The sequence below is a fragment of the Seriola lalandi genome, unplaced genomic scaffold (assembly GCF_002814215.2).
Source record: "Seriola lalandi dorsalis isolate HSWRI2012SDOR001 ecotype SW California unplaced genomic scaffold, Sedor1 jcf7180002054658, whole genome shotgun sequence".
NCBI classification, from domain to species: Eukaryota; Metazoa; Chordata; class Actinopteri; order Carangiformes; family Carangidae; genus Seriola; species Seriola lalandi.
The window spans coordinates 90819-116688 of NW_019525211.1; the positions used below are offsets into that span (position 1 = coordinate 90819).

The following is a 25870-nucleotide window of genomic DNA, read 5'->3' on the forward strand; positions in this document are numbered from 1 at the left end:
TAATAATGAAATCAAATGATTGATGATGACTCATACAAGTGTCCACAAACCTAATTTAACTGCTTACAATAGAGTAGTCTCTACTTATAATAGTTGTTCTCACCAAGAAAAAGTTGCAGCACATAACTTCCTGTAAAACCGAAGATTGCAGCTTCTCCATGTCTGTTTTTATACAGATTAAACAAGCAAGATACAATGTGGTAATTAGTGAGTTTTAGTATTTTCTCCATTCTTTCCGCCTGCGTTCAGTCTTTATGCTGAGCTAGGTTAATGGCCTCCTCACTCTAACTCCACTTTTAACACACAGACATCAGAGTGGCATCGATATTCTCATCGATTTGTGAGCGAGAACGCCAATAAGCAAGTTTCCCCAACATGTTCAACTATGCCTTTAAGACTCCAGGGGGTGAAGCTTGGATTCATCGAATTGAAATCTGGGTTAACAGTGACGTTTAGCAACAGGACACGTGTCGTTTTAAGTCTCAGAACTGGACAAAAGAATAAGGGGCAACAAAGGTGTTTGCTACAAAATATCACTAAATACACGTGAAGCACTTATACGAGAGGAAACCAAATTGCAGCTGTTGATAGTTCAGTTAGTTCGGTTTTTTGTTTTTTGGGGGGGGGAGGGGAGGACAGATCTTAAGCAGCATTGTGAGCAAGTTGACAGGAATTATCAAGTGTTAATGACGAGCTGAGAGGGTTAAAAACCTCCACGTGAGCTCTGAGAACAGCTCCGAGAAGAGAGACAAACGGACAAAGACGATGTAAAAGTTTGGTTCAGCTTCATTCAAATATACATCTTAACTTCCACACGCACACACACACATACATACATACATACATACATACATACATACAGTCTTCCAAATATGCCAGAAACCAACAACAAAAATCCCACAGTTTAAAAAAATAGCCAAAAGTTCTTTGTACACTTACACATAACAAGTGGTAACATGATCCAAAACCCTGACGTACAACATTCACTCCCAAACTTAAGGTTGTAAGCATCAAGCTACAGTGAGTGCTTTCATAAAAAAGAAACAAAAAAACGCATGATCACAGTAGTTCAAATAAAATGGCTCCTTTTTGAATAAATAAACAGTTGTGACAAAACGACCTTCATTACAAACAATCGGCGCAGGACTTCAACATCTTTAGATTCGTCGGGATTTAAAAAAAGAAAGAACCTCCAGAAAGTCGACTACAGCAGCTGTTTTTGCTCCCAGCTCTGAAAGAAATAAAACGGGGAACTACAAACACTTTGTGTGGGTGAATAACCTCTCCTGAACCCACCAACACACACACACACACACACACACACGCACGCGCACACACACACACACACACACACACACACACAGACACACACACACACAGACGCACACATACAGCTCATTGCCTCACCTGCTGCACCACATTAAAAGGTGAGACAACAAGAAACCTCCTTGTAAAAAAAAAAGAAAAAGAAAAATTAAATAAAACACAGGAAAACAACCTTAAAAGATGCGGTTGTTTACAAACTCTTCTTGCACAGTAAAACACAGACTGCCCTCTTTTTTCTTTTCTTTTTTTTTTTTAAGCTTAAAAATCCAAGAATGTGCTGTTGTGACTTGGCTGCACCATCACCACCTGGTGGCTGAGGATGTTTCCCCAGTTGCCCCTCTGGCTCCACATCCCTGACTCGGCAGACTCTGAAGAGGTGAAACATTTTCTAATGTACTCCAGCGAGCTGACAGTTTTGCTTCTGTGGGGAGAGTCTGGCAGTCGGAGGTGAAAAAAAGTTGGGACTGTTTTTGTTTTTTTCTAAATGTTTCAGTGAGACCGGCAGCGGCTGGTGCAACCCGAGAGGCGGAGCGGGACAGCGAAACTATGAAGGGAGCAATCGACGTTCTTTTCTTTTTTCTTTTTTTTTTCCTTCTCAAAGAGAAAGAGGAGGTGGAGGTACTAAGAAGAGAGACAGATGAGGACAAAAGAAGGGATAGTTCTCCCAGAATTCATTGTGGCTGGTTGTGGGAGGTCGGTACAGGGGTTTTTTTTACAGAGAAAGAGAGACAAAGGGAGGTCACTAGGGAGGAGGAGGAGGAGGAGGAGGAGGAGGAGGAGGAGGAGGAAGGAGAGCAGCAATTTGATTAGAGATTTGTTTTGTCTCTCATCATCTACTTTACAGAGGGATTTTTTTTTGTTTTGTTTTCCTCCAGAAGAGCGGCTTCAGAACTTCTTCGGCCCCCAGGCTGACGCTTGTTTCGGGGCCACGCCTGTCCCAAACGTAGGGAAGTCCTCTGCACTGCTCATGTCAGGAGCCTGGAAACGAACCCACACAAAGAGCTTGGTATAGTACAAAACTGACATGGACGCAAGGCGAGGCACTGACTGTACAACATATGATCGACTTCATCAATCTACATTTAAGATGACGTCTCTGTCTGCGGCTCCTCCCACACACTCCTGACGTACACCTGCGTCATATTCAAGGTAAATAAAAATCCACACGTCCCACCTTGTTCCCTGCTGCGTTCCAGGGGGCGTCCCGCACCACAAAGCCCTTAGCCGGACCCCCACTGCTATCATCCACGCCTCCTGCGCCCCCTCCCCCGCCGTAGCGAGACGGAGGCTTCATGTACGCCGCCAAGGTCTCCGTCTCTGTCACGCTGAGCAACTGAGAGGTGAAGACAGGAGAGAAGAAAAACGGCTCTTAAACAACAGCCTCCCTTTGCTCTGCCCTGCTGTTACTGAGGTGTGTGTGTGTATTTGTATTTAATGCATCCTCGGCTGTGTGAACTCACATATTCCTCCTCCAGGTTGAGCAGGTGGTCGATGGCGTTGTCGACGGTCTCGGGAAGGCCCGTCACAGTCACTTTGTCAGGCTCGTCAGAACCTGGCTGAGGGAACCGGATATCCACCTGAAAACGTAAACAAGAGGAGAGGATTGTTATTATAAAGTGGGAAACCACAACGTACGAAACCGAATCAGAACTTCTCTCCTCCGTGTTCAGAGTAAAAGATCAAACGATGAGCCGTCGCGTAAACAACCAACGTCTAACCTTGAACTCCTCCATCAGCTTGCGGATAGCTTTGCCGCGGGCTCCGATGATGCGAGCGTGGGTCCTCGGGTCCAGGTGAACGTCTTGGCTCACCATCTCCTGCAACTCGGCCACCAGCTGCTGGATGGACTGACGCGCCTCCTCCACGTTACGCTCGTACCCCGAGATCACGATCAGATCCTGGGAGCGCAGAACGAGGATAGAGGAGGGAAAACACACAGAACCGGGGAGAAAAACGTGTGAGAAAAGACAGTTACATGTAAATAGAGGGAAAGAAAGGAGGAACCATTGAGATTAGGAGCTCAAGGTTTTTTTCCACGTCAGCTGCATGACACACACCTGCTGCTCGTCTCCTTTGTCGGGGAACTGGATGCTGACGTCGTGGTCTTTTCTGATCTGAGAGATGACTGCTCCCTTGCGGCCGATGATCTTGGGATGAAACTTTGGATCCACGGACATGGTGACCTTGAAGCTGCGCAGGGCCTGGGAGGACACAAAGCAAGAATGCTTCATCTCAAACACTGAAATACGTTCACAGTATCCCGGCGTCACATTTCACATGACCTGTGCAGTTATAATTAGAAGGTTTTGATGTGAAAGAATAAGCACCTCCGCTGCTGCCGCTGAGGCCGTATCTGCTGACATAACAGATCAGTAAGAGGGAGCAAAAAAACTGCTGTTGATGACTGTGTAAGAGGTTTTCTAAAGGGGGGGGGGGGGTTTACCCTGTCCTCCTGCTCGGCCTGCAGTTCTTTGACCCTCTCCAGCAGACCCTGTTTGGCTCGCTCCACGTTGGCCGCCAGACCTGTCACCTTGATCACATCCAGCTGCTTCTCGGGCTGCGGCACCCAGATGTTCACCTGCAACAAAACGAACAATCAGTTACAGATCACTTACATTTTTCTGCATTCTGAGGGAATCCCCTCACTTACACTCCAACTCTGCATCAATATTACCGATTGAAAGTTTCCCCAATAGCTGAGCGTGTTAATCACAGCTTGTTCTTGTTACATCACTGACGCAGGCCTTTGGACCTGCGGTGTGAAATGTCTCTCGGCCAGACGGTGGCACCAGAGTGTCAAGCTAACCTCGTACTCCTCCATCATCTTCCTGATGCCACTGCCCTTCTGGCCGATGATGTAGCGATGCAGCTCGTAAGACACTTCCACGTCCTCCGTTATGGGCACCAACGCCTGAAGTAGGAGGCAGAGACGTGATTATTATATAAAATAAAATTTAAAAAAAAATAAAAAAAAGACAAGATGGCATCACATCTGTAACTGAAGGAAAAAAAAACATGGTGCCTACCAGCAAGGCGGCTTTAGCCATCTCACACTTTTCTGCCCTCCCAGAGATGGTGATGATGTCATTCTTGCGGGGGACAAACTCCACCTCTGGACTGACCTCACCGTTCTCCTGTGGTGGAGGCTCCTGACCTGGAATTTTACAATGAAAAATGGACTAAAAGACTTTCTTTGGCTTGTATGTTTCCCATGTAAAAACATAACTGCTGCATCTACATTAATAGCTAAACGTTTTTCTGTTTTCTTGTGGTGCTGTTTCGGTATCACAGCTGCAGGTACACTTCTTTCGTGTGATATGTTTCTGACCTGCGGCGCTGTCGTCTCTCTCGGGGAACTTGATTTGAACCTCGTGCTCCCTGGTGATGTGCTGGATGCGGCAGCCTTTAGGCCCCATGATGGCGCGGTGGCAGCGCTGAGGGATGGCCACCTCCACGCTCACCTGGGACTCCTGCTCGAGAGAGGGGAGGAAGAGAGGAGACAGTTGGGTAACAACGGCAAACACAGATTGTGTGCAGGAGGATTGTTCCCATCACTTCTGGTAAAATCCCTGAGCAAAACATGAGGCCACAACATCAGTTGGTTACTGTGGCAACCAAGTAGCTTCACTAAATTGATGTGCAAGTATTTTGCAAACAATCAAAAATGATAACACTCAGCAAAAACACACTTTCAATGACACAAATATGTAATTTTTTATTTTCTCAAATGTCTCACCAGGTCCTCGATGATCTCCTGGATGCGTTTCTTCGCAGCCTCCACGCAGTCCTTGGCTCCCTTCAGAGTGACCCGCTGACTGTTGGCTCCGGTGCGAGGGAAGCTCACGGCCACGCCACCGTACTCCTCGGCCAGCTCCCGCAGCACCTGGCCTCTCCGACACACAAAGTGGCGGTGGTGGCGAACGTCCACGACCATGCTGTCCTCCACCACGTCGTCCTGGAGAAGGAGGGAACAGAAAAGTGGTAACTACGAAAGAAGATGTTTAAGAATATATGACACTGAAGATTTAGAGGTTTCATGCCGTCCTTCAGGTGACCTCTGCCTCTTCTTTCCTTGTGATTTGCCTCTGTTCATTCAGCTTTGAATGGACGTATTCAGTATGCAAAGTAATTCGGAACAAAGCACATGCAGTGTATAATTACCAGGTTTTTGACCAGACTTTCCAGCTCCTTCTGAGCCTGACGAACGGCTTCCTCTTTCCCCACGATGGTGATCAGTTCCTGCTCTGTGTCATCCGGCGACGGGAAGATGATTCGAGCCCCCGTTTTGTCCCGCACACGGCGGATATTTGCCCCGCCACGGCCAATCAAGAATTTATGGTATTCAGGTTTTGCCTGCAGCTCAGCTGTAAAGTTGTTGACTTGCTGAAAACGGCAGGAAGGAAAGAGGACAGGAAAAGGATGTAAGTATTTGCCCTCTCCTTCCCTTCTCTTTATAGTAACTCACTTCATTTTGAGACACCTGTTCATTCTCTCTTTGTATCAACCATTCTTCATGTTTCTCTGTCCTCTCACACCAACCTTTTCCTCAGCCAGCTGCAGCAGCTGTTTCTTGGCCTTCTCCACCTCTCCAGCAGGCCCTCTGATGGTGACCTTGTCCGAGCCGGAGCCCTCGGAGGGGAAATGGATGTGGACGCCGCCGCAGTCTTCCATGATGGAGCGCACAAGGCAGCCTTTGGAGCCGATCAGAGAGTTGTGCAGTTTGGCCGGGATGGTGACCTCTGTCTCCTTGATGTTGGCCTGGCGGGATGAAGAGAGACAGATAAAGATTGTGAGTTTAATAGACTGTGCAGTTACACGAAGAATATTCTAGGGGTCAAAACATTCACCAGCACTTTGTCAATACTTCTTCAATATAATAAATATAGAAAGAGTGGAGAGATGACAGAAGAAGAGGCATAAAAAGTCATAGTATAGTAAGGCATAAAAAAGCAGCACAAATGACATCAGCAGTCTCTGACGTCTCACCAGTTCTCTCTGGATGGCGAGGATTCGGTCTCTGGCCGCCTCACAGTTGCTCTTCTTGCCTGTGATGACGATCATCTCTGAGTTACTGTTCTCTGTCGGGAGGTCGATCTTAGTGTTGGTCTCTTCACGGATCTGGTGGCATAAACAGCATGTGTTAATTTCAGTCTTTAACATCATGTTACATATATATATATATATATATATATATATATACATACACACACACACACTTAATAGAATCATAAGCTTAGAAATGAAAAATTGAAAGCTGAAATTATTGCACGTGTGTTATGATAAAATATGATCCATCTGAGTGTTAAATCCTCAAACAAGTTTTGAGTGTCTAATAATTTTAAGTGGGTTTTGTCAAATTCTCAAAGACCACTTCAAAGTCTCACCTTTTTAATGTTGGCCCCGCCCTTACCAATTATGTTTTTGTGAAACTGCTTGAAGATGGGAACAGAGAGCGAGAAGCTGTTCTCAATCTGCAAAAGAAAGGAAGCTGCTGTTAAGTCAAGAGCAGAGAGGGTGAGACAGGCAGACAGACGATGACGGATGATGGTGGGTCGTACCAGGTCGGCAATGATTTTCTGGAGGAACTTGGCACATTTCTCCACCTCGTTCTTCGGCCCTCTTAGCTGGACGATGTCACTCTTCTGCGACGGGTCAGGGAAGTTAATAATGACCTAGAGGTGGATGAGATAATACTCCACAAATTAAATTACTCATTAACTCATTATTTTATTATTTGTGATGAACCGACGAGATAAAGTGCGGGAAGGGTCAGAACATTCACCTCAGGGAACTTGTCTCGAACTTCTTTGATCTTTTCTCCCTTCTGGCCGATGATTGTCCGATGGAACCTCTGCTCCACAATCAGGTCTTTGGTGCGTTCGTTTTCCTGGAAACAGGAAAGAAGTGTGAAGATAAGTAATGACTCTATAATAGGTTTTATACATGCACCTAAACTTTGAACCCATTCTCACCATTCTCTGGACCATCTCGATGAGTTCTCTGCGTGCCAGCTGGACTCCTTTAGGGTCTCCTTCGATCCGGACCAGGCCGCTTCGCTCGGAGTCCTGAGGGATTCGTACCGACACTTTGTACTGCTCCTTGATCCGATTGACTGCAGGGAGGAAGGGGGAGAAGTGAGCAGGAAGACAAGGATGATGAAGAAATGAAGAGGAAGGAAAGGGGTCCATTCTCAAAGAAATGTCACATCTCTGGAGAATCAAACACCAACCTCCTGTAGGTTTGAAACATGGCTGTAAAAACACTGTAGGTTCGTATTTCACAACGAACACTTGTTGCGCTCCAATTCATTTAGTACGGTTAAAAATGAAACCAATACTGGCCACTTTTCCAAGTGGGAAAAAAACTTGTCACACCACTCCTGCATCGTAATCCATTTCCCCCCTTCACACAGTGAAAACTTTTCACTGCTAGAGTTCATTTTAAAAAAGGGGCTATTTTAAAGTTTTCTCTGCCGCGTAACGTGGTTTCTTGCCGGGAGCAGGTGGTGGTGATTGTCACTTGACAAGAGCTTCGGCCACGGTTGTCTTTATTATATAAGAGGTTATAATTCGCCCTCTGAGCAGCGCTGCGTCTTCAGGGCAGATTGGAGGCTACAGTGAGTCGGAAAGTGACAAGACGGGTTGGGGCTAGCTGGTTAGCGTGCTAACTTCAGTAGAAGAAAAGATGTGACAGAGACATTTGATGTTTGATGCTGGCTATGCAGCAATACCAAAACTTACAAATACTCTAGCTCCTTTAAGTGACATGAACTGAGACGCTCCACAGCCGCTGTGCTCCATGACAGCTGAACTTTTAATAGCTACTTTTCAACTATTACAGTCAATTACTAATTATTACTTGTCTGAAGAGAGCACAAGAAGGCAGTAAATAAACTGATGTGTGTGATTTGTTTACTGTTTAATAAGAAACAATGAATTTGGTGGATGTTTTCACTGAGGCGCCTCATCCTACCTTAAAGTTCACATATTTAAAAATGGCTGATCCCACTGACATTCAAACACTTAACCCCGGCTCAGGAGGTGTCCCAGATTTTTTTTCTGTTGACATTCTCAGAACAGAAGTTCACTCACTGTTGACTCCGTTCTTTCCGATGAGGTGTCTGTGGAAACGCTGGTCTATGATGACCTCAGTGTAGTCCATCCTCACCAGCTGAACAAAGAGGGAGATGTAAGATTGGTCACTGAAGTTGTACATAGTTCTCAGTGGTACGGTGCTGAATCCTGTGGGTGTGTGTGTGTGTGCACTGACCAGGTCTTTGATGATCTCCTGAATCTGGGCCTGAGCCTGCTCCACCTCCTCTGTTGGCCCCTCCAGACTGATGCGCTCCTCACCGTCCGTAAACTCGATGTGAACCTACACACACACACACACACACACACACACACACACACACACACACACACAGGAGACCCGATCAGAGAGCTATTACTCCCGATCCTCCTCAGTGTCACTGTTAATTACAAACACATCTTCAGTCCATGTTACAACTTAAAGTATCCTCCCATTTTACAAGATACAGGATCCCCCATGCCGCCTGCCACTCCTGTCACATTGCAGGAGCAGGATGTGGTATTTTTGTTTTTTTATCTCTGGCTTCTAACTCAGATGATCTCTCTCCTCTCCCCCCTCCCCTCTCCCGCTCTCCCCTTACCCGGGGTAGCTGCTGTGTGATCCGTCCGATGTTCTGTCCCTTCTTGCCGATGATGAAGCGATGCAGCCAGGCAGGAGCGGTCACCTCCACCACCATCACGCTCTTAGCCTGCACCGAGACCAAGAAATAATGTGCATCCACAAACTGACAGTTATAAATGTATTATGTACAAGCTTTCCCTGCCCTCCGTCCAAGTCACACTCTCCTCCTCACCTTGGCGTAGACCTGCGTGAGTGCTGGTCCCAGCTTGTCAGGCTCCCCCCTGAGGATGATGGTCTCTGAACCGGAGTCCAGAGGGGGCATCTCCACAGACACCCCCGTGGCCTCCAGGATCTCCTGCAGGGTGTTGCCCTTTGGCCCTATGATGTACTTATGCTGAGACTTCTTCACCTCTACAGAGATGGTGGTGGTCTTCCTCTTCTGCAGGGTGGGCAAGGACAAGATCGTAAATCATGAGCAGCATGGAAAAAATACATCCACGGTAAGAGGAAGTGCAGCTGGAGGAAGTGGCGAAAATGAGGGATGGATGAGAGCACGACGGGAGACAGAAAGAGAAATGAAAGACAGGAAACAGGAAGGACGGAGCAGAGAGAGGCTGGAGTGAACAGAGGGAAAAGGTGGATTTAGAAGTTGAAAGACAAAGGGAAATAAATGGGCAAACGATGAGCAGAGAGGGAGAGGAGAGAGACAGAAAGTGATTGAAAGCAAGAAGGCAGCGGAGAAAATTTATTTGTTTTTGCCTCTCATACATATGCACTAAATCAAATCAGCATTCTCATCCTGTTGTTCTCTGGCGAAATCCAATTTTCTCTCCACATTATCTCCGGCTTGCCTATCGACGGCGCTCATCTGGTACACACACACAAACACACACACTTCCTCTCCGTGTTTCATCTGTCCATCTTTTGTAGTAGTTTCTCGTAACGGCGATAACAGGTTGTCTCACTGCACCAAAGAGGTTTCGTTGCACTTGAGGTTTTTAGATCTCGGCAGCACAGTGAACAAGTGGTGAAAGTGAGACTGTGGTGAACCACAAAGTTAATATCTGCAGTCACAGAAACTGAGCCACAAGCTGCTCGCTCGCAACAAGTCTTCCTGGGTAATAGCGCACAAACATGAATGTTTGAAATGTCAATGCAAGTGTAGCAGGGACTAAAAGTTGGCATGAATTACTGATCACAAAACGTCTTGAATTTGGTGTTTAGTTTTGCTCATTGTTTCGCTTTTGTTTTTCTTTCTTTTTCCTTTTTCTATGTTTCTATTGATATTTATGTGCATTTTTAATTTAGAACGCTTTGAAATTTTGATGAAAATGACAAAAAAAAAAAAGGATTTGAGAAGAAATAACAGAAAAAACAAACAACAAACAATATTTAGGTGACATATCATAAATTATAGTTGGGTAAATTAAGTTTTTAAAGACTATTTTGGCTTCTTTAGACCAGTAATTCTAGTTCTATTCTAAACTCGATAAGGCGCCAGGTTAAGTTAGTTATAATTGGGGTAATATGATCTCTGTCTTTCCTGAACAAACATACCTTGTCGTCGTAGATGGCTCGAATGCGGTTGACTGCCAGGGCGACAGCCTCCTTCTCCCCGGTGATGACGATCTCGTCCTTGGGCAAGCTGGGCGGAGGGATGCTGATGCGGGCGCCTGTCTCCTGGCTCAGCTCCTGCACCAGCCGGTTGTGGGCACCGGCGATGAAGGGGTGGAAGGCCTTCTCCAGGGACAGACGCTCCACCGCACGCTTGTCCTGGGGAGTGGGGAGGAGGAGGATGAGGGAGGGGGGAGTCGGCAAACAACAGTTGAACAAACGGCAGAATTTGTTAATATTGGTTTTCATAGATATTTAAAGTGACTTTCATTATAGGAGAGCCACATACAGTATCAAGAAGTAATTCAATATTTGATCAGTAAAGTTAATTAGTATCTATAAAGAGACAGTTTCAGTCTTAATGGCTCCTCATGACAGAATCAAAAATACATGATTAAAAGATCATATTCGTATTTATTTACTCTTTATTCTAATGCAACCTCAGACAAACTTCAACCACTTCTGTTTTTAGCTGTACATTTTTTTTTAATTGACGCTAACCTGCTCAGCAGAGATGAGAAGGATCTCGTGGCGAGCCTTCTCGATGCCCTCCTTGGTGCCGGTGATGCGGATGTTGGCGCTGGGGTCGTCAGGACGTGGAATAGCGATCTTGGTGGCCGTCTTCAGCTCCAGCTCCTGCAGCTTCTCACCGTTCTTACCGATGACGAAACGATGGTGCTCCTTGGGGATGGCGACCGTAGCTGAGGCCTGGGGACGTGTGAGGGAGAACGTGAGCTAGGTTTGCCTGGACTGATTTTATTAGCATTATATAAATCTCTTTTAATAAAGTTAAGGTTCAGACATATCCATTAAAACCTCAGTTGCTGATATAGCAGCCTCAGATTCTTGAGAAATTAAACAAGTGAGTTTTCATGTGAAGTGCTCACTCGGTGGGTAAACACATACAGACGCATTCGACTTTGCGAAGAGGACAGAGTGTTTTTTCTGAGCTATTGTATCAATAACTGCAGCTCAGCTAAACTGTTGGACCTCAGTGCACCAATTGAAGTGGAAATCAGCATGTTTGCTGCTGAAGCCCGGAAAGGCCACCCTTGGGAGCTGACGGTCAATTTTCAGCTCAACTTTTTGTCCTAAACTGGCCTGACTGCACAGTAAGTAGTTTTCTATCTGCAGTTAACACTAACTATCCTTGTGTAACTTAGGATTGAGTTATCTCCTAGCTGATGAGGTCCAAGATACGACAATGCAATATCTCTATAAATACAAATTGTTCAACACCTTGCTTGCACCAATATATACGTATATTATATATGTAGGTACAAAATGCTGAACTAGGCTTTTCCAAGCTGTTACAGTACTTTCTTTCATGGTGATAATCTACTACAACTGTAAAACAAAGCTTACCAAGTAATATCACAACTTTAAACCAAAGTAGCCAGGAGCTGATATCCATCTGTTTTATTTAACTGAGTTAAGTTTTCTGAGTGTGTACTTTCTGCATTTTTTGGTAGTGTCAAATTGCATTCTGATATTATAATGAGATGTGCTTATGTAAGCAAAAAGAGCTTTTTCAGTAGATCCTGTCAAGAAAACAGCCCTGCCATGCACTCAGCAGTCAGCACTCAGCACCCCACACTTTAGGCATTTAACATAATATAAGCACGAGGAAAATATAGTAAACGTACCTGTGTTTGCAGGCGAGCCACAATTTCCTTGCGAGCCTTCATGACAGAGTCCAGTTTGCCCGTGACCATGATGGACAGGCCCTGGTCTTTAGCCAGGGACAGCTCGATGTGAGCCCCCGTCCTCTGCATGATGTCCAGGCACACTTTGGCCTCCTCACCCTCCCCAAACTGGCTGTTGTCCTTGTAGCGACGCTCCTCCAGGGGCACGTGGAACACCTGGGGGGGACAGTGCAGGTTGGAAGGAAGGAGAGGCGAAGTTCAAATTTCAGACAACAAGTCTCACTTGCTTATTTTCCCAGAACAGGTGCAATTTATTGAGCAGCTTTACTGGCACCGAAATGGCTTGGGGCAAAATGTTATTGTTATTGTCAGGAAAATAATTTCATTCTTTTTGCACAGATAGACAGTTTGCAAATCAGAAACTGGCTGCAGGCCATGCAAACTTTTCTTCTTTCTTCAATGTGTATGTGCATTCACCTCTTACATTTGTACATGTATACTTTTAAACGTAGGTGTGTCTCTTTATGTATGTAGCCAGTGGCTGTTTGACCTGGGTGATGACAGAGGCTTTGATGGGCCTGATCTTGCTGCCCCATGCTGAAGCCGGCTCCCCGGCCTTTTCCCCTGGTGCTCCCTTCTCCGGCAGCGGAGGGAAGGCCTCCAGGTAAGTGGGGATGTAGGCTTCATCCTCTGGGACACAGCCTGGCCCGGAGAAACGAAGGTAAAAAAAGGGAAGGATGGAGAAAGAAAACAGTATTCATGTATTGATGAATACAAGAAGATCCAAAAGAAAAGAGAGACACCATTAACTATACTCCGAAATCATATTTATCTAAGAAAGAAAGCATTGAAAAAGTATCACATACACATAAAGTAAACAGAAACTGCACTGCACATACATAAAGGCAAGTAGGAAAAAAACTAAATTGGTGTCTCTTGGGCTGATAGGTGGATAACTAGTCTGAAAACCCTCAGGAACAAAAGTAAAAACAGATGACAGGTTACCTGTAATCTCCTGGTCCTTGAGGCCACTGCGATGCTCCGCAAAGCTCTCCGGGGTCAACACTGCCACTGAGCTCATGGTTTAAGACTTATTCCGCTATTCCACTAAAGGTGGGGAAGGATGAAGTGCAAAAATATGAATAAATCAAACGCTATAATCTCTGAGGAGGAAGTTACTTGCTGTATGTGCACGAAATTTCACATTAATTAAACTGACTAGATGATCCAACAGCAAAAAAGCCATCAGAAATACAGACAGACGCTTATTTAAAGCTGTCTCTATTATGTTCTTCTCCCCTCCCTTGAATGCAGTGTTTCATATTCAGTGGATTTGCTTTCCACAAGCCCCAGATGATTGAGGTTGCCTCTGTGGCATCGCTACAGTGCACTGATGCAGCACCCTACACCTGAGGTGTGCTCCAATTAGCACTTTACAAGCCTCAGACAAACACACGGTGATACAAAGCCTCTGGGACAGGGTTATCACAAGTCACACTCAAAGAGTCGTCTTGGACCAGAAAACAACTGCTGCTCACATTCCTTGTGATGCGGAATCACAGGATCCTCACTTACATTACTACAGCGGGTCAAACAAGCCTTCCCTGAGCATTTTAAGAAAGAAAACCAAAAACTAAATCTGCTGATCTTTGCACTGCTCTACTGACTGTCAGAGCAATTTCATCAACACAAAGACGGCCTTGTGATTTAGGGAGAATATTGCATTTTCATGGCTACTAACTGCTAGCACAGCAATAAAAAAACAAACAATGAATGCTTAAAAGCACGCATCTACAAGATCCTGTGCTCCAATTAACAGTTGATGAAGGAAAACAAGTGTCATCTCTTATATCCCTCACTTGTTTTTCTGGTCTGGTTCAGGAAATGCTCACTTTTATTTAACTTTGTTGCTTTACAGCCAAGATGTTTTTCTCATTCATAAACAGGCATGCAAATTCATCTGTGGATCTGCTGTGTGATGCTTCTGGCTGAGCACAAAAGTGACTTTGTGTTATTATCTAAAATCTGTGAAATGTCCCGGTAGGCCTGTTTCTCCTGAAATGTTACTATTTTCTCCCAACGTGTATTCAGATCATAAGTGGCATGTGAAATTTGTTCTTGTCGGTAAAGACTCTGTCCAAACCCTTCTAAAAGAGAAATAACTGCAGCACAAAAAAGAACAAGACACTCCTCAAGGAATAGAACACAAACATACAATATACAGTAACACTGAACTCAAGCAGAAGAAGCTTAGTCGAACTACACTGCACAAAGTGAGTCCATGCTTACCTGCAAAAGGTCAATTGCCAGAGAGTCCGTCCAGTTATCGGCTACCGTAGGCGCTTCAGTGTGAGTGTGTTTTTCAGCTCCTGGATGCACAACAGGAAAAAGAATTTTTACTAAAAGTGAACACTGTAAATGAAACAGCTGTACAGCTCAGATCCTGGGTTAATACTGTAAACACCCACACTGCACTGCACCTTATACTGTCTCGATCTGATTCACTCTCCTCCTGTTCTCTCCCCTCCCTTCTCCGTATCTCTCCGTCCCCCCTTTTATAGTTTCACAAATTCAATTCAATTTCAGTGTGTGAGCAAATGTGACCACATGATGTGACTTTTTACTGTGTTTGGTGAATAAAATTTTGTTTTCTACCAATATTTTGTAAATTCAGCCCCTGGTGTCTTACACTTGGTTTACGGAGGGGGGGAAATCGCTTAACTCCGCAGCACTTCGTTGGTCAGACATCACGAACTCATGATGCGCAGCCAATGACAGAAATTTAGTTTAAATTGTAGTGGAGTGCCTACAAAAATATGGGAAAAATATGTATAAAAATAATCTTCAAGACATGAAGAATATTTCTATTTGGTGCAACAGTGCAGCCATAAAAAACGTGATGTCTTGGGTTTGAATATATCACTCATTTAGCTTCAGTGAGGAGGTGGAACAAGCTGATATGTGATACTGTCAGACAGTGTGAAAAAGGCCATTTAAATAGTCTTAAAGCCGCTTAAGTGGAAACAAAGGAGTAAAAAGGTATGTTAAGAGCAGTGGTGGAATATAATTAGCACATTTACTCAAGTGCTATACAGGCATTTCCACATAAAGCTACTTTAGACTTCCACGTCACTATATTTCAGGGGCAAATATAAAAAACTCTTTACTCCATCTATATCCACATCTACATTTATATGACAGCTACTTACTATGCAGGAGAGGGCTGTGCATACAGAATCCCTTAAGACCTTACAGAATATGGTGCTCACAGATCATACAAAAATAGTTACTAAAATTAGCCACCTAATCCTAATACAACAGTAAAAGTACACATTTCACTCTAGTAATAATTAATACAACTACAAGGTAATGTAACTTCTACATAACATGTGCTTTTACTTTTGACACTTTGAGTACATTTTACTGTAATTACTTATGTAGTTTTACAAAAAAAAAGATTTTTATGCATGTTTTGTTAATTGTGATGGATGTTTAGGATGTGGTTTTGCTACTTTTACTTATAATGGATCTCAATTCCTCTTCCACCAATGAGTAACTACAGTCGCAAGGCTGCTATTGTAGAGCAACATCTTCTACCACAATATTAGATCGCTAATAATCACACTGAAATTCAAGCGAGAAACTTGAAAGAAACAAAGAGCGCTTGGCACACTGCAACACAGTCCAACGCTAACTTGGCAGCGACTGTGCCTTTCAATATCAGTTTACCAGTTCCCTATAGATAAATAAGAAATATAGACGGCGACATTAATTCAGCCGTGCACGGTGTTGGCTAAGGACCCCGCTAAACGCACCTCTCTCCGGGCAGACCACCGTCTTTTATTGCTAGCTTGAGGATGCGCTGCATGGCTGGTCCTGTTAGCTCGAAGGCTATGTTATCCTATGCTAACGCTGGCGAATACAAGCCAAGGGTTTCAAATATTCGTTAGCCGTGTTCGCTAAGCTAACACACACACACCACTAGGCTCCGACCTCAGCCGGGGATGATTAGGCGCAAGGACTTTCTGATAATCGGCTAAAAAAAAACAAGCCGGGCGGGCAGATAACCAGCTCCAGCTCGCTAGCTCCGGGGGCGCTAACCTTGCTAACCCTGGCTGCTTCTCGTTACAGTCGAACACGCTTTCTCACCACCGTGCCAAAGAGTCTTCCTCCACTGTGTACACATCTAGATAAAAGGGAAAATAAAACAAATAGAAAGAAGCCTACCTTTCAGAGAGAAAATATAGCAGAGGGTGTGTGTTTGACAGGTGATGGTGTAAACACAGATGTGATTGGTCTAGGAGCATTTCCTCTGCCGGCGGAGCGATACAAGCATGCACTGTGACTCACCGAGTATAAAGCAAATGCCGCAGTATCTTTGCGCAACAGGAACATCCAAATCAAATAGGTCTACGTTGTATTTATCTCATTTGGCTCGCTCTGCCGTTTCATTCAGGTGGAAAAGACTCAGATGTGGTGTGCTGACTGGTAATCGATAAATTAAAGAACGTCTGAGGTTATCGGGCCTTGTAACGTTTCACGAGCATCAAACTGACCGGGTCTACTTCTCATTCATGGCCTGGTCTGCTCTGCGGGAGTCAGAGCATCACACTTCTCCTAAACCCAGTTTCACCAAGAAAGAAAAAAAATGATAATGTATGCATGATGACAATAAAAGTACTATGATAAACAAAAAGTATGCTATAAAGTCATACATTTGAGTCACAAAGTAATTTTATTTTTAGATTTTAAGTGAAAATTATAAGATAGTAGGTACAAATTATGATGTTTTGACTTAGTAAATCAATAATAATCTAATATCTAACTAAGAATTATTTTGACTTTGTAAGTTAATAACTATCTAATAAATGTGACTTCGGAGGTCAAAACTATTAGACAGTCGTAAGTCAAACAGACAAGAGAGTCAGCATTTTGAGTCACATACTAAAAGTGATGAGGTAGTAAGTTAAAATAGCGATATAATGTAGGCTTCACAGGATACAGATGTGCAGAACAATGAAAACTTTGTGCCAACATTTACAAACACAAACATTTTTTAACTTCTCATATGGTAGTGAAAACAATAAAACATATAAAATAAACAGTAATTACTGAATAATAATGTTTCTCCATTAACAAACACTTAATGTCTGTTCCCCACTGAGACACTAGGTGGAAGTAGGATGCAAAAGTAAAATACAGAGGTGAGGGGAGGGACATATACAGTAGAAAAGCACCTCCTTCTGTGCACCTGTTGAGGAATGTAATCTAGCATACAGAAGTGGGTCAATATAGCTACTGTATACTGATATTCATTTTCAAGCAGTGATCACTTTATTATGCCATAGTATATGCTATATGCCACTGCTTCATAAACAATAGTAAAGTGTTTAATAGCAAAACAAGCAAGGACTTTACTGTAAGTATGCTTGTGTAACATTAACCATAAAATACACATATATTTAGAGTTTTAATATGAGTTTCTGGGGTATTAGTAGAATGAGAGAAAATAAGTTTTTGAAGTTTACAATAAAAAGTCGGAAAGTGCCAAGATTCTGACATTTTGTCCTTCAAAATAAGAGTCATATATAAGCGTCATAGAATAATAGGATACAAATACATTATCATACGAGAATAAAAGGGCAAATCATGCGAGATTAAAAAAAAAGACATATAGATTCATATCTAAGGATTAGATGTTTTTATAGTATATTATATATCATAGAGAATACCTTATATGTTTTCTGATTGCCAAGGTTTTGTAGTGGCCTTCAACTAAGCTCAACTTCAGCTCTACTTTAACTTTATTATCCCTGAGAACAAATGCAGAACACAAACAAACCTTTATATTAAACATAATTAAATTCATAAAGCATATAATAAAATATATTTGCTAAAATCCATTACACAAATTAATTTTTAAAGAATGCACATCATTCATATCGTTAGCTGACTCATCAGAAACATTCAAACATTATTTCCTTGAGCCTTGTAAAGTTACAGTTATAAAATAAATGGATTGTTGCTTGTGTGTATGTTCAAGATCTACAGCTTTCATTTGTCAGACACTAAGGCAAAAGATCAGTGCTGAGACTTCATGCTTTACTTTTCTATTTTCGTTTCTGCGCACACCATGTTTTAAATCAGTCTTTTATTTTGAAATTAGGTACCGGAACCTCCTAACATTACTGTGTGTGACTTGGCGGTTACAGCCCTCGAGGGGGGGGGGGGTTGCACTCCTACCTCCCTTTCCTCCCCTCTCATACATGCTGCGGGTAACAAAGAGGAGACAACAACAGGGGGATGATGGGTGCTCACACAACAACCCTGTCAGAGAAACAATAAGAAACTGACCCGGTGTGTTTTTATGAATTGGATCATTTTTACAGCATATTTAAGTTTGACGTGCACTAACGTCGCTGCGCCCCGGACCGATTTTAACCTAAAGCTTCTTGTCTTGGAAAAGCTAACTACACTTCGCTGGACTGCCAACACTAGAGCCGAATGACTGAAGAGACACATTCAGACATGTCTGAGTAATATTGGTGAGTTTTTTTTCTCCTGTAATTTATATTTTAGGTGAAAGTAGTTAATTATTCGTAGTTCACTAAGAGCAGTTTGGTGACTTTGGTGGTTGAGACTGAAAGCACCTGTTCCCTTACGGAAAAACCGCTGAAACACTTGCGAAACGTTTTTATAAAATTGTAGTGACATCGTTATATTGATAAGTGAAATTGTATCCCTCTGCCATCACTCCAGCATTTTCTGTCGTGTCATGTTTGGCCTTATTTTTCCCGTTTCACCGACTAAGACATATAGTAACGATTAAGGGATAAAAATAAGACTATTATAGGCAAAAGTTGATTTTGAACATTTTATGAATAGCCTGTCCATGACACTCAATTCATCTTGATTGTGAATATTTATATTGGAAAACGCGTTTATTATCACTAAAATTGACGTAGAGCAGGCTCGACCACTATTGGCAGATTATGGGTGTCTTAAAGTTGTGATGTTTCCCTTCAGCACAGTCTTATAAGACCTAAACACCATAATTACATTTACATATTTATGCCAAAGCTTTTTCTTGTACTACTAATATCACCAAACCAACCCTAGATCCTCATGTTTTTTTTTTTTCTCACCCCTAGTGTGTATGTGTGTATGTTTTCCTTTTTTTTTTCGACACACCTTTTCCGTCCCTCTTCCTGGCCAACGTGGAGCTTACAGGCACATCACATGCACTATGTTGGTTGATGCTAGTCAGGCAGAGAGCAGCTCTCTTAAAGCCCCCTACCCATTTTATATACACACTGACCCATTAGTCACCAGAGCAGATGGCATACTGTATACACTCACACACACACACACACACACACACACACACACACAGCATTGTGTTAATGGACGTCCTCTTTAAGCACTTAAGGATTGTTCTCAAGCTGGTCTGATTTAAGGGATCACACCATATCTGATATGTATTGGATTTATCAGGACAAATACACTTACTGGGATGAATGACTGGCCCACTGACCCAGCCTGAGTGTGTCAAGTCCAGTAGACTGGAGGATGCAGCTATTGAACTAACCAGGTCGAAAAAGCAAAAGGAGACAAAAGGCTTGATGTCTGCTGGGGGCTGACTGAAAGAAAGTCTGGGGGGGGGGGGGGGGGGTGTAACCTCAAGTGTACTCTGAGTGCGTTAACACACATATGAGAACGTGAGATCCCCAATGTCTAGATGAGTGCTTTGTGAGCGAACACACCCTCGTAGAGTCGAGGTTTATATGTCACCCTGTGGACAATGAGTATAACCAGAGGGCCAAAACTAAAACCTTGAAGAAACTACATTACACCCCAAGACACACACACACCCATGCACATACTTTGTTGTAGTATGTCATGGTTCTGAACAATATCTCTTGGATTGGGGAAACAGAAAACTAAGGAAAAAAGGAGTGCCAGAAAACGAAAAGGCTGTACAGGTTGATGGTGCATTGTTTTTCTAATTAAACTCCTCGTGTCTTTATGGCATGCGTTTCCTGCTTTGTCGTGTTGTAATTATTTTATACACGGCTGTTTGCCAGCCCAGAAACACGTTTCGGTCAGACTGAAACATGAAACCCCATCTGCCTCTTTATTATAAGCTCAGTGACTGTGCAGCATGCACATCTCCTTCAGACTGGTCTGACTAGCTGGTGCACTTTGTCAGTAACAAGCAGTTACTGGTTGTTTGTTTTTTCACTTTAGGAGGTTGTGTGGAAAAAGTCTTTCAGGTTAAGAACCCATCATAGTAGATTACTATCGGTGATGCCTTTGTGTACCTGCTGGTATTACGCAGGTAAACAAGGGTGTGATTAATTTCTTAAAAATCTTCTCTGGTCTGGTGACTACTTGATATATGAAATTACAGGCATTTTCAAATGAAATGACAGGCCTCTAATCTTTCATAGAGCAACAGACCACTTTGTGATTGTCTCATTAAAGGGTACTCTGGATTTAAATTTGCTCTTCCATAAAGTTAAGGGACTTGTGAGGGACAGATTAAAAAAAGTAAAGGTTAAAATCAAAGCAGCGGAGGCAGCCTCTGGTTTGCTTCAAAAACATTGGATACTACATTTCCCATAATGCATTTCAACAGCATCTTCCATTGGACCTTACCTACTTGGTAAAAGCCCACATCACAACTCTAGTTTCAATCACAGACTTTCTGATGACGATTTATCCGATGACCCTGATGACATCATCAGGGTTATTTGATGACATCATCAGGGTTATTGTCTCATACGCTTCAAAACTTCTTGCAGAACCACAGAAAACATTGTACAACCGTTGGACCGTTGACCCTTGTGACGAGTTAACCGAACTCCATCTGTAAAAATTTGGTCGAATGTCCCTTTAAGATTCTGACAAAGAACATGTTTCATTCACGTAATGCCAGAAAACAATCTCTGTGCGGTAAACCTGTAACACTAAAACATCTACGGTACCTGAAAAACTTAAATGATATATTATAAACTGTCATGTACACATGCATATATATTCTGCACTGTAACATATTACATTACCCATTCAGCATTTATTCAAACACTATTTACCCTCTGCGCCGTCTCACTTTTTTAATCTTGTTTACAACTTACACATTTCTTTGACTTGTTTATACACATTGTGCTGTATGCTGCAGCTTGTTATATATATTTATAAAAGCATCTATTTTTTCACCTACTATAATATTTAAATGTTTAAGTTTACCTATCTTCATTTAGCTTTGCCGTCCTTGTTTTGAGTTGTATTTTTCTAACTGTCTTCTCAAACTTGTTCCTGGATCTGTGTGTCCGTACATTTAGTCAAATTCCTTACATGTGTATAAATCGTCTACTGTTAGTTTCATCAGTGAGTTAGTCTATTAATCTGTTAGTCCATCAACAGAAAATGTATGAACTCCACCCACAGGTCATTTCAGACCATTCAGCAGATAGTTGTTACCATCCACAGAGCCACACCGTTAACATGGCTAAAAAAATAGATACTTGGGTTTATGTGACTGCCAGCTGTGAGCGTTTAGTCTATAAAGATAATTATAGACTAAATGAGGAATCAATTATTACTCACTACCTTAATGGTTAATTAAATTGTTCGTTGCAGCCGCTTGATGATGTGTGTGTCATCGTAAATCCACGCAGCTCCATGATAAAATTATTCATCAAAGAGACCCACAAAGCAGCAGAGCGAGGTCTTTTTTTTTTCTGCGTCTCTGCTCTCTTTCTTTTCTGCGTGAGTCAGAAGATGAGTAACCCTCGTTCGGTTTGGTATTACATCAGCTGTTGCACACACATCAAAAAAAACATATGGTGAGAAGAATGTGCAGCATGGCCGTGTGGTCACCCAGAATGGAAACTTGAATTTCACGTTGTCGTCATCATGTTTCTTTTTATACACACTTACAGGCCGAAAGAAAAAGGGTTCGGCCTCATTTGAACGACTCCAGCGCTTAGACTGTGGAAATTTATCAAGGTTTGGATTTCGAAGGATTGAGTCAGTGCAAGCATGAGTGTTGGTGTATGTGTGTGTGTATGTGTATGTACAGTTGTGTGCATCTTTGTGAGTGAGTACAGACACGTTCAGATTTGTCATGTTGTCACTGGATTCATAATTGTAATTCCTTTTGTGTGTATAATACACAAGTAAAAACAGTTTGTTTGAGGCTATTCAGCCAGGCAGGGCAACACTGGAGAGGGTGGGGTGATTATTAATGTCAACTGTATTGAAACAGTGGTTAACTATTACCTAGATTGAACCAGTGCAGCATTAATTATACAATACTATTCAAAATATAGAACAAGCAAACAAAAGAGGATCCACCGTTTGTTTTTCTACTTCACTTTATACCTGTTCGCAGAAGTTTAAGGTGTAATAATATCAGATTTGAAAATAATCTCAGTTCTGTTTTCTGCAGACTTTTCATAGGTGGACTATTGTTACTGGCAGTACTTCCCTTCCGGCATCCCTGTTCTCATAGTGCTGACACATTGGAGCCTTTGAGGCAGTACATGAATAAACAAAGTCATGCGTTTGAGCTCTGAGTCATTATTAGAAAAGCAGTCTAAGAAGTTGTAGAGAGATATCAGGGAATATCACAATGGAAAAATCTATGGTTTGTAGCCGTAGTGTAGCCACTCAACTGGTTTGACATAATCTCTTGTTTTATTTGTGGTAATGTTTTCTCAGCAGTAAGGTTTGTGATCTTTAATTTGCAAAGTTCATTTTCCTCAGAGGCCTTACAGCGGGAGATTTGCCGCACAGAGCACAAAGTCTGATTTGAGGATTATACTGTAATGGAGATACAGAATAGTGTAATGTTTATTGCTTTGTTACAAATATTTGTTTCAGCTACAGAAAATTACTGTAATTATAGTGAATCATGTTTTTTAAGGAGTCACAAGCCAAAAAAGGTTGAGAACCACTGACCTAGAGTTTTAAGGCGTTCACCGTGTAATTGCAACGTCCCCAGTTCAAGCAGGCACCTTTATTGTATGTCATTCCCTTGTTCTCCCCTGTCAGCTCATTATGTTCACCGTCCAAAGACATACACTTCCCAGGAACATAAAATAAAAGCAATGTGTACTTTTGACCCCATATCAGTGGTTATGGGCCTATTTATGGGGCCTGAGGATGTCAAACTATCCAGTATTTCAATAACAAGGAAACACAAAGATAAGGAAAGAAAAGTTGTGAAAAAGTTTCTGTAACAGAAATATATAAATATTCTTTTCTCATTTCTTCTGATCCTTCAGATTAATCATTAGGGGGGGTGTGGAGATAGAAAGAAGGACAAGCTTACCAGACTCCTGTAGCTCACTAGCTGCTCGAGGCTACATTAGCCGCTACTAGCTTAGCTAATCAGAATCTCCGACTGAACTGTTGGCAATCAAGCTGGGTTGTGGGTGATGACATTGCATTTAATATAACATCAAACTGGTTATCAATTTTCTTTTTCTCTCTTTTCAGGTGATGATGCTCACGGTGACCTTTGCCCTCAAAGCCTGACCTCTGATTGGTCAGGGCTTATAAGCTGTAAGAGAAGACCACCTCCAACGACCATGTCTGTCCAGGAAGCATCCCAACGGCCCATATCTCCTTTACCCCTCAAAGCTGAGACCAAACAAAGACCGGAGATCCCCCCGAAGCCGCCAACACAAGCCAGCTCCCCTCCACTGGGAGACAGAGGCGGCAGCACGAGCATCTCTGGAGGGAAAGTCAAAAGGATTGTGAGCAAGTTTAGCAAACAGGAGTCTGTGTCGCATGAGCCCGAGGTGCAACCCACCAATGGCACCTCAGAACTCAAAACAAATAAGCGGTTCAAAAGGCCGCCTACCGTAAAACCCAAACCAGGCCGCAGCAGTCTGCAGCTTCAGATCGGGGCAGAGCAGGCGCCTCCGCTGCCCGTGAAGAGGAGTCGCCTGCTGCAAAAACAGAGGGAGAGTGTGGGAGGAGAAGAGGGGGACGGCGTCCCTGTGGAAGGAGGTCGATCAGGTACAGTGGTTTTTATCTTGTGTTTCTATCTTTGGCTTGATCTGCTGCTTTTTCATATTTGCATCCATATAAACATTTAAGTATTTATTTGAAACATTGATTAAATCTATCTTAGTCCTTCAAACAGCACATATCCTTTGTCATATGAAGCTGTGCCACATGATTTCTTGACTGCTATTCAGAGCCAGAAACATTTAAAGTAACTTATTGCAGCTTTAGGTCTGCGGGAAAAAAGATCAGTGTTAATGCCTGATCCATAAAGTGTAAATGAAGTTAGTGCCACTTTCACAGACGCCAGACTGAATGAAGTTTGAGATCAGGAACTGAAAGATAAAACTGAAGGAAAAGCGTAACTGGGAATTTCTTATTTGATGCAAGAATTGCATGTGAGTGTGTGCAGAACCTGATTGGTTTGAAAGTGAAATTTACAGCATAGTCAGAATGTTCTCAACAAACAGGTGTGGTGCGTCCGGTTGATCTGCTACAACAGTCATGAACAGGTTCTGTTGGTCAAGTGATCCCCTGTGTGCGTACACATTTGTGAATGTGTGCGTGTGTGTGTTTAAATGCAGCCAGAAAAGATGTTTCCTTATTGCCTCACACTGTCCTCTGGTTGTTATACAGTTATAAAGTGAAGAACATTAATCTGGAGATGCTTTCAGTTTCAGTCTGTCAATCTTTGACATGGGACGTTCCTTGTTATGTCATACTGATCAGCTCGACTCCACAAAAGAGGAACTCAAAGAGGTGACATTTAATTGGTTGCATGATTAAATAGTTCCCTCCTCAGTTACACATGCGATCACTTCCTTGTTTTAGTTCCCTGTCAGAAACAGAAAGCATTTAAGCAGGTAATTCTTTGCCACTATATATAACTGATCTTTAAAAGGGAATGTTGTCTTCATTGGTGATTAGGTCTGCAACACACAGTTATATTCACTAGTGTTGGATTAATGAATTGCATGTTTAGACTTTAAAATAAAAGGAAATAGTGAAAAATACTAATGACAGTTTCCTAGGGCCCATGGTAATGTACTCAGATTGTATTTTACGGCTGATCAACAGTTCAAAACCTGAAAATATTCAATTTACAATGATATAAAACAGTGGAAGCAGCAAATCTTCATATCTGAGAAGCTGAATCCAGAGAATGTTTTGCATTTGTGCCTGAAAAATAACTTGAATTATTAATTCAGCATCACAATAGCTGGCTGACTTAATCAACTAATCAATTCAGGCCCTAATATAATATTTTATAGAATATCATTATATATTACTTCATATTTGAGCATTTATGAAGTTTGAATTAGATTTAATGCAACTGTTACATGAGCAATAAAATAAAAGTATATTAAGAATAATGCAGTTAGCTTAAAAATACATGTCTGAAAGGCTAAATCCAGTTTGTATCTTTCTTTAACTTTCTTTTGAAAAGTTTTAAAAGCACAAGCACAACCATGGAACTGAAGGACTTTCACATTTTGACATTTAAAAGTGAATAAAAAGAATGTGTGATATTTTAAAAACATATCTGTGCTGACTGACACCACGTCTCTCTGACTGATTTAACCTTCACCCCCCCCCCCCCCCCCCCCCCCCCC

General features: G+C 42.6%; 2 protein-coding genes across 2 annotated transcripts in view; one reads left to right on the forward strand and one right to left on the reverse strand.

The window, feature by feature from the left end:
• Positions 1 to 768: 768 nt before the first annotated feature.
• On the reverse strand, positions 769 to 16570 carry hdlbpb (high density lipoprotein binding protein b). Its single transcript, XM_023420836.2, has 28 exons — positions 16467 to 16570; positions 14529 to 14608; positions 13245 to 13346; positions 12790 to 12941; positions 12240 to 12455; positions 11095 to 11301; positions 10537 to 10752; positions 9212 to 9418; positions 8999 to 9106; positions 8596 to 8700; positions 8418 to 8496; positions 7299 to 7438; positions 7109 to 7213; positions 6885 to 6998; positions 6711 to 6797; positions 6313 to 6444; positions 5866 to 6084; positions 5488 to 5709; positions 5063 to 5281; positions 4655 to 4796; positions 4353 to 4480; positions 4133 to 4237; positions 3770 to 3904; positions 3384 to 3527; positions 3045 to 3224; positions 2787 to 2903; positions 2501 to 2659; positions 769 to 2304 (listed from the first exon to the last, which is right to left on the reverse strand). The coding sequence occupies exons 3-28, from the start codon at positions 13318 to 13320 to the stop codon at positions 2212 to 2214; spliced, it is 3807 nt and encodes a 1268-aa protein (XP_023276604.1). The 5' UTR covers positions 13321 to 13346; positions 14529 to 14608; positions 16467 to 16570; the 3' UTR covers positions 769 to 2211.
• Positions 16571 to 18504: 1934 nt separating this feature from the next.
• arhgef15b (Rho guanine nucleotide exchange factor 15b) overlaps positions 18505 to 25870 on the forward strand; it is a 16875-nt gene continuing 9509 nt past the window's right edge. Inside the window, exons 1-2 of the mRNA XM_023420852.2 lie at positions 18505 to 18784; positions 23745 to 24269. Of these exons, the coding sequence (XP_023276620.1) occupies positions 23837 to 24269 (433 nt within the window). The 5' untranslated portion in view covers positions 18505 to 18784; positions 23745 to 23836. The remainder of the gene's footprint in view (positions 18785 to 23744; positions 24270 to 25870) is intronic.

Excerpts from the sequence above, each read along its gene's own strand:
- hdlbpb (XM_023420836.2), bottom strand. The coding sequence starts at position 13,320 with ATGAGCTCAGTGGCAGTGTTGACCCCGGAGAGCTTTGCGGAGCATCGC. Across the intron at positions 6,445-6,710 it reads GCGGGGCCAACATTAAAAAG|ATCCGTGAAGAGACCAACAC; the intron begins GTGAGACTTTGA and ends TTATGCCACCAG. Across the intron at positions 2,305-2,500 it reads GGAACGCAGCAGGGAACAAG|GCTCCTGACATGAGCAGTGC; the intron begins GTGGGACGTGTG and ends GTTCGTTTCCAG.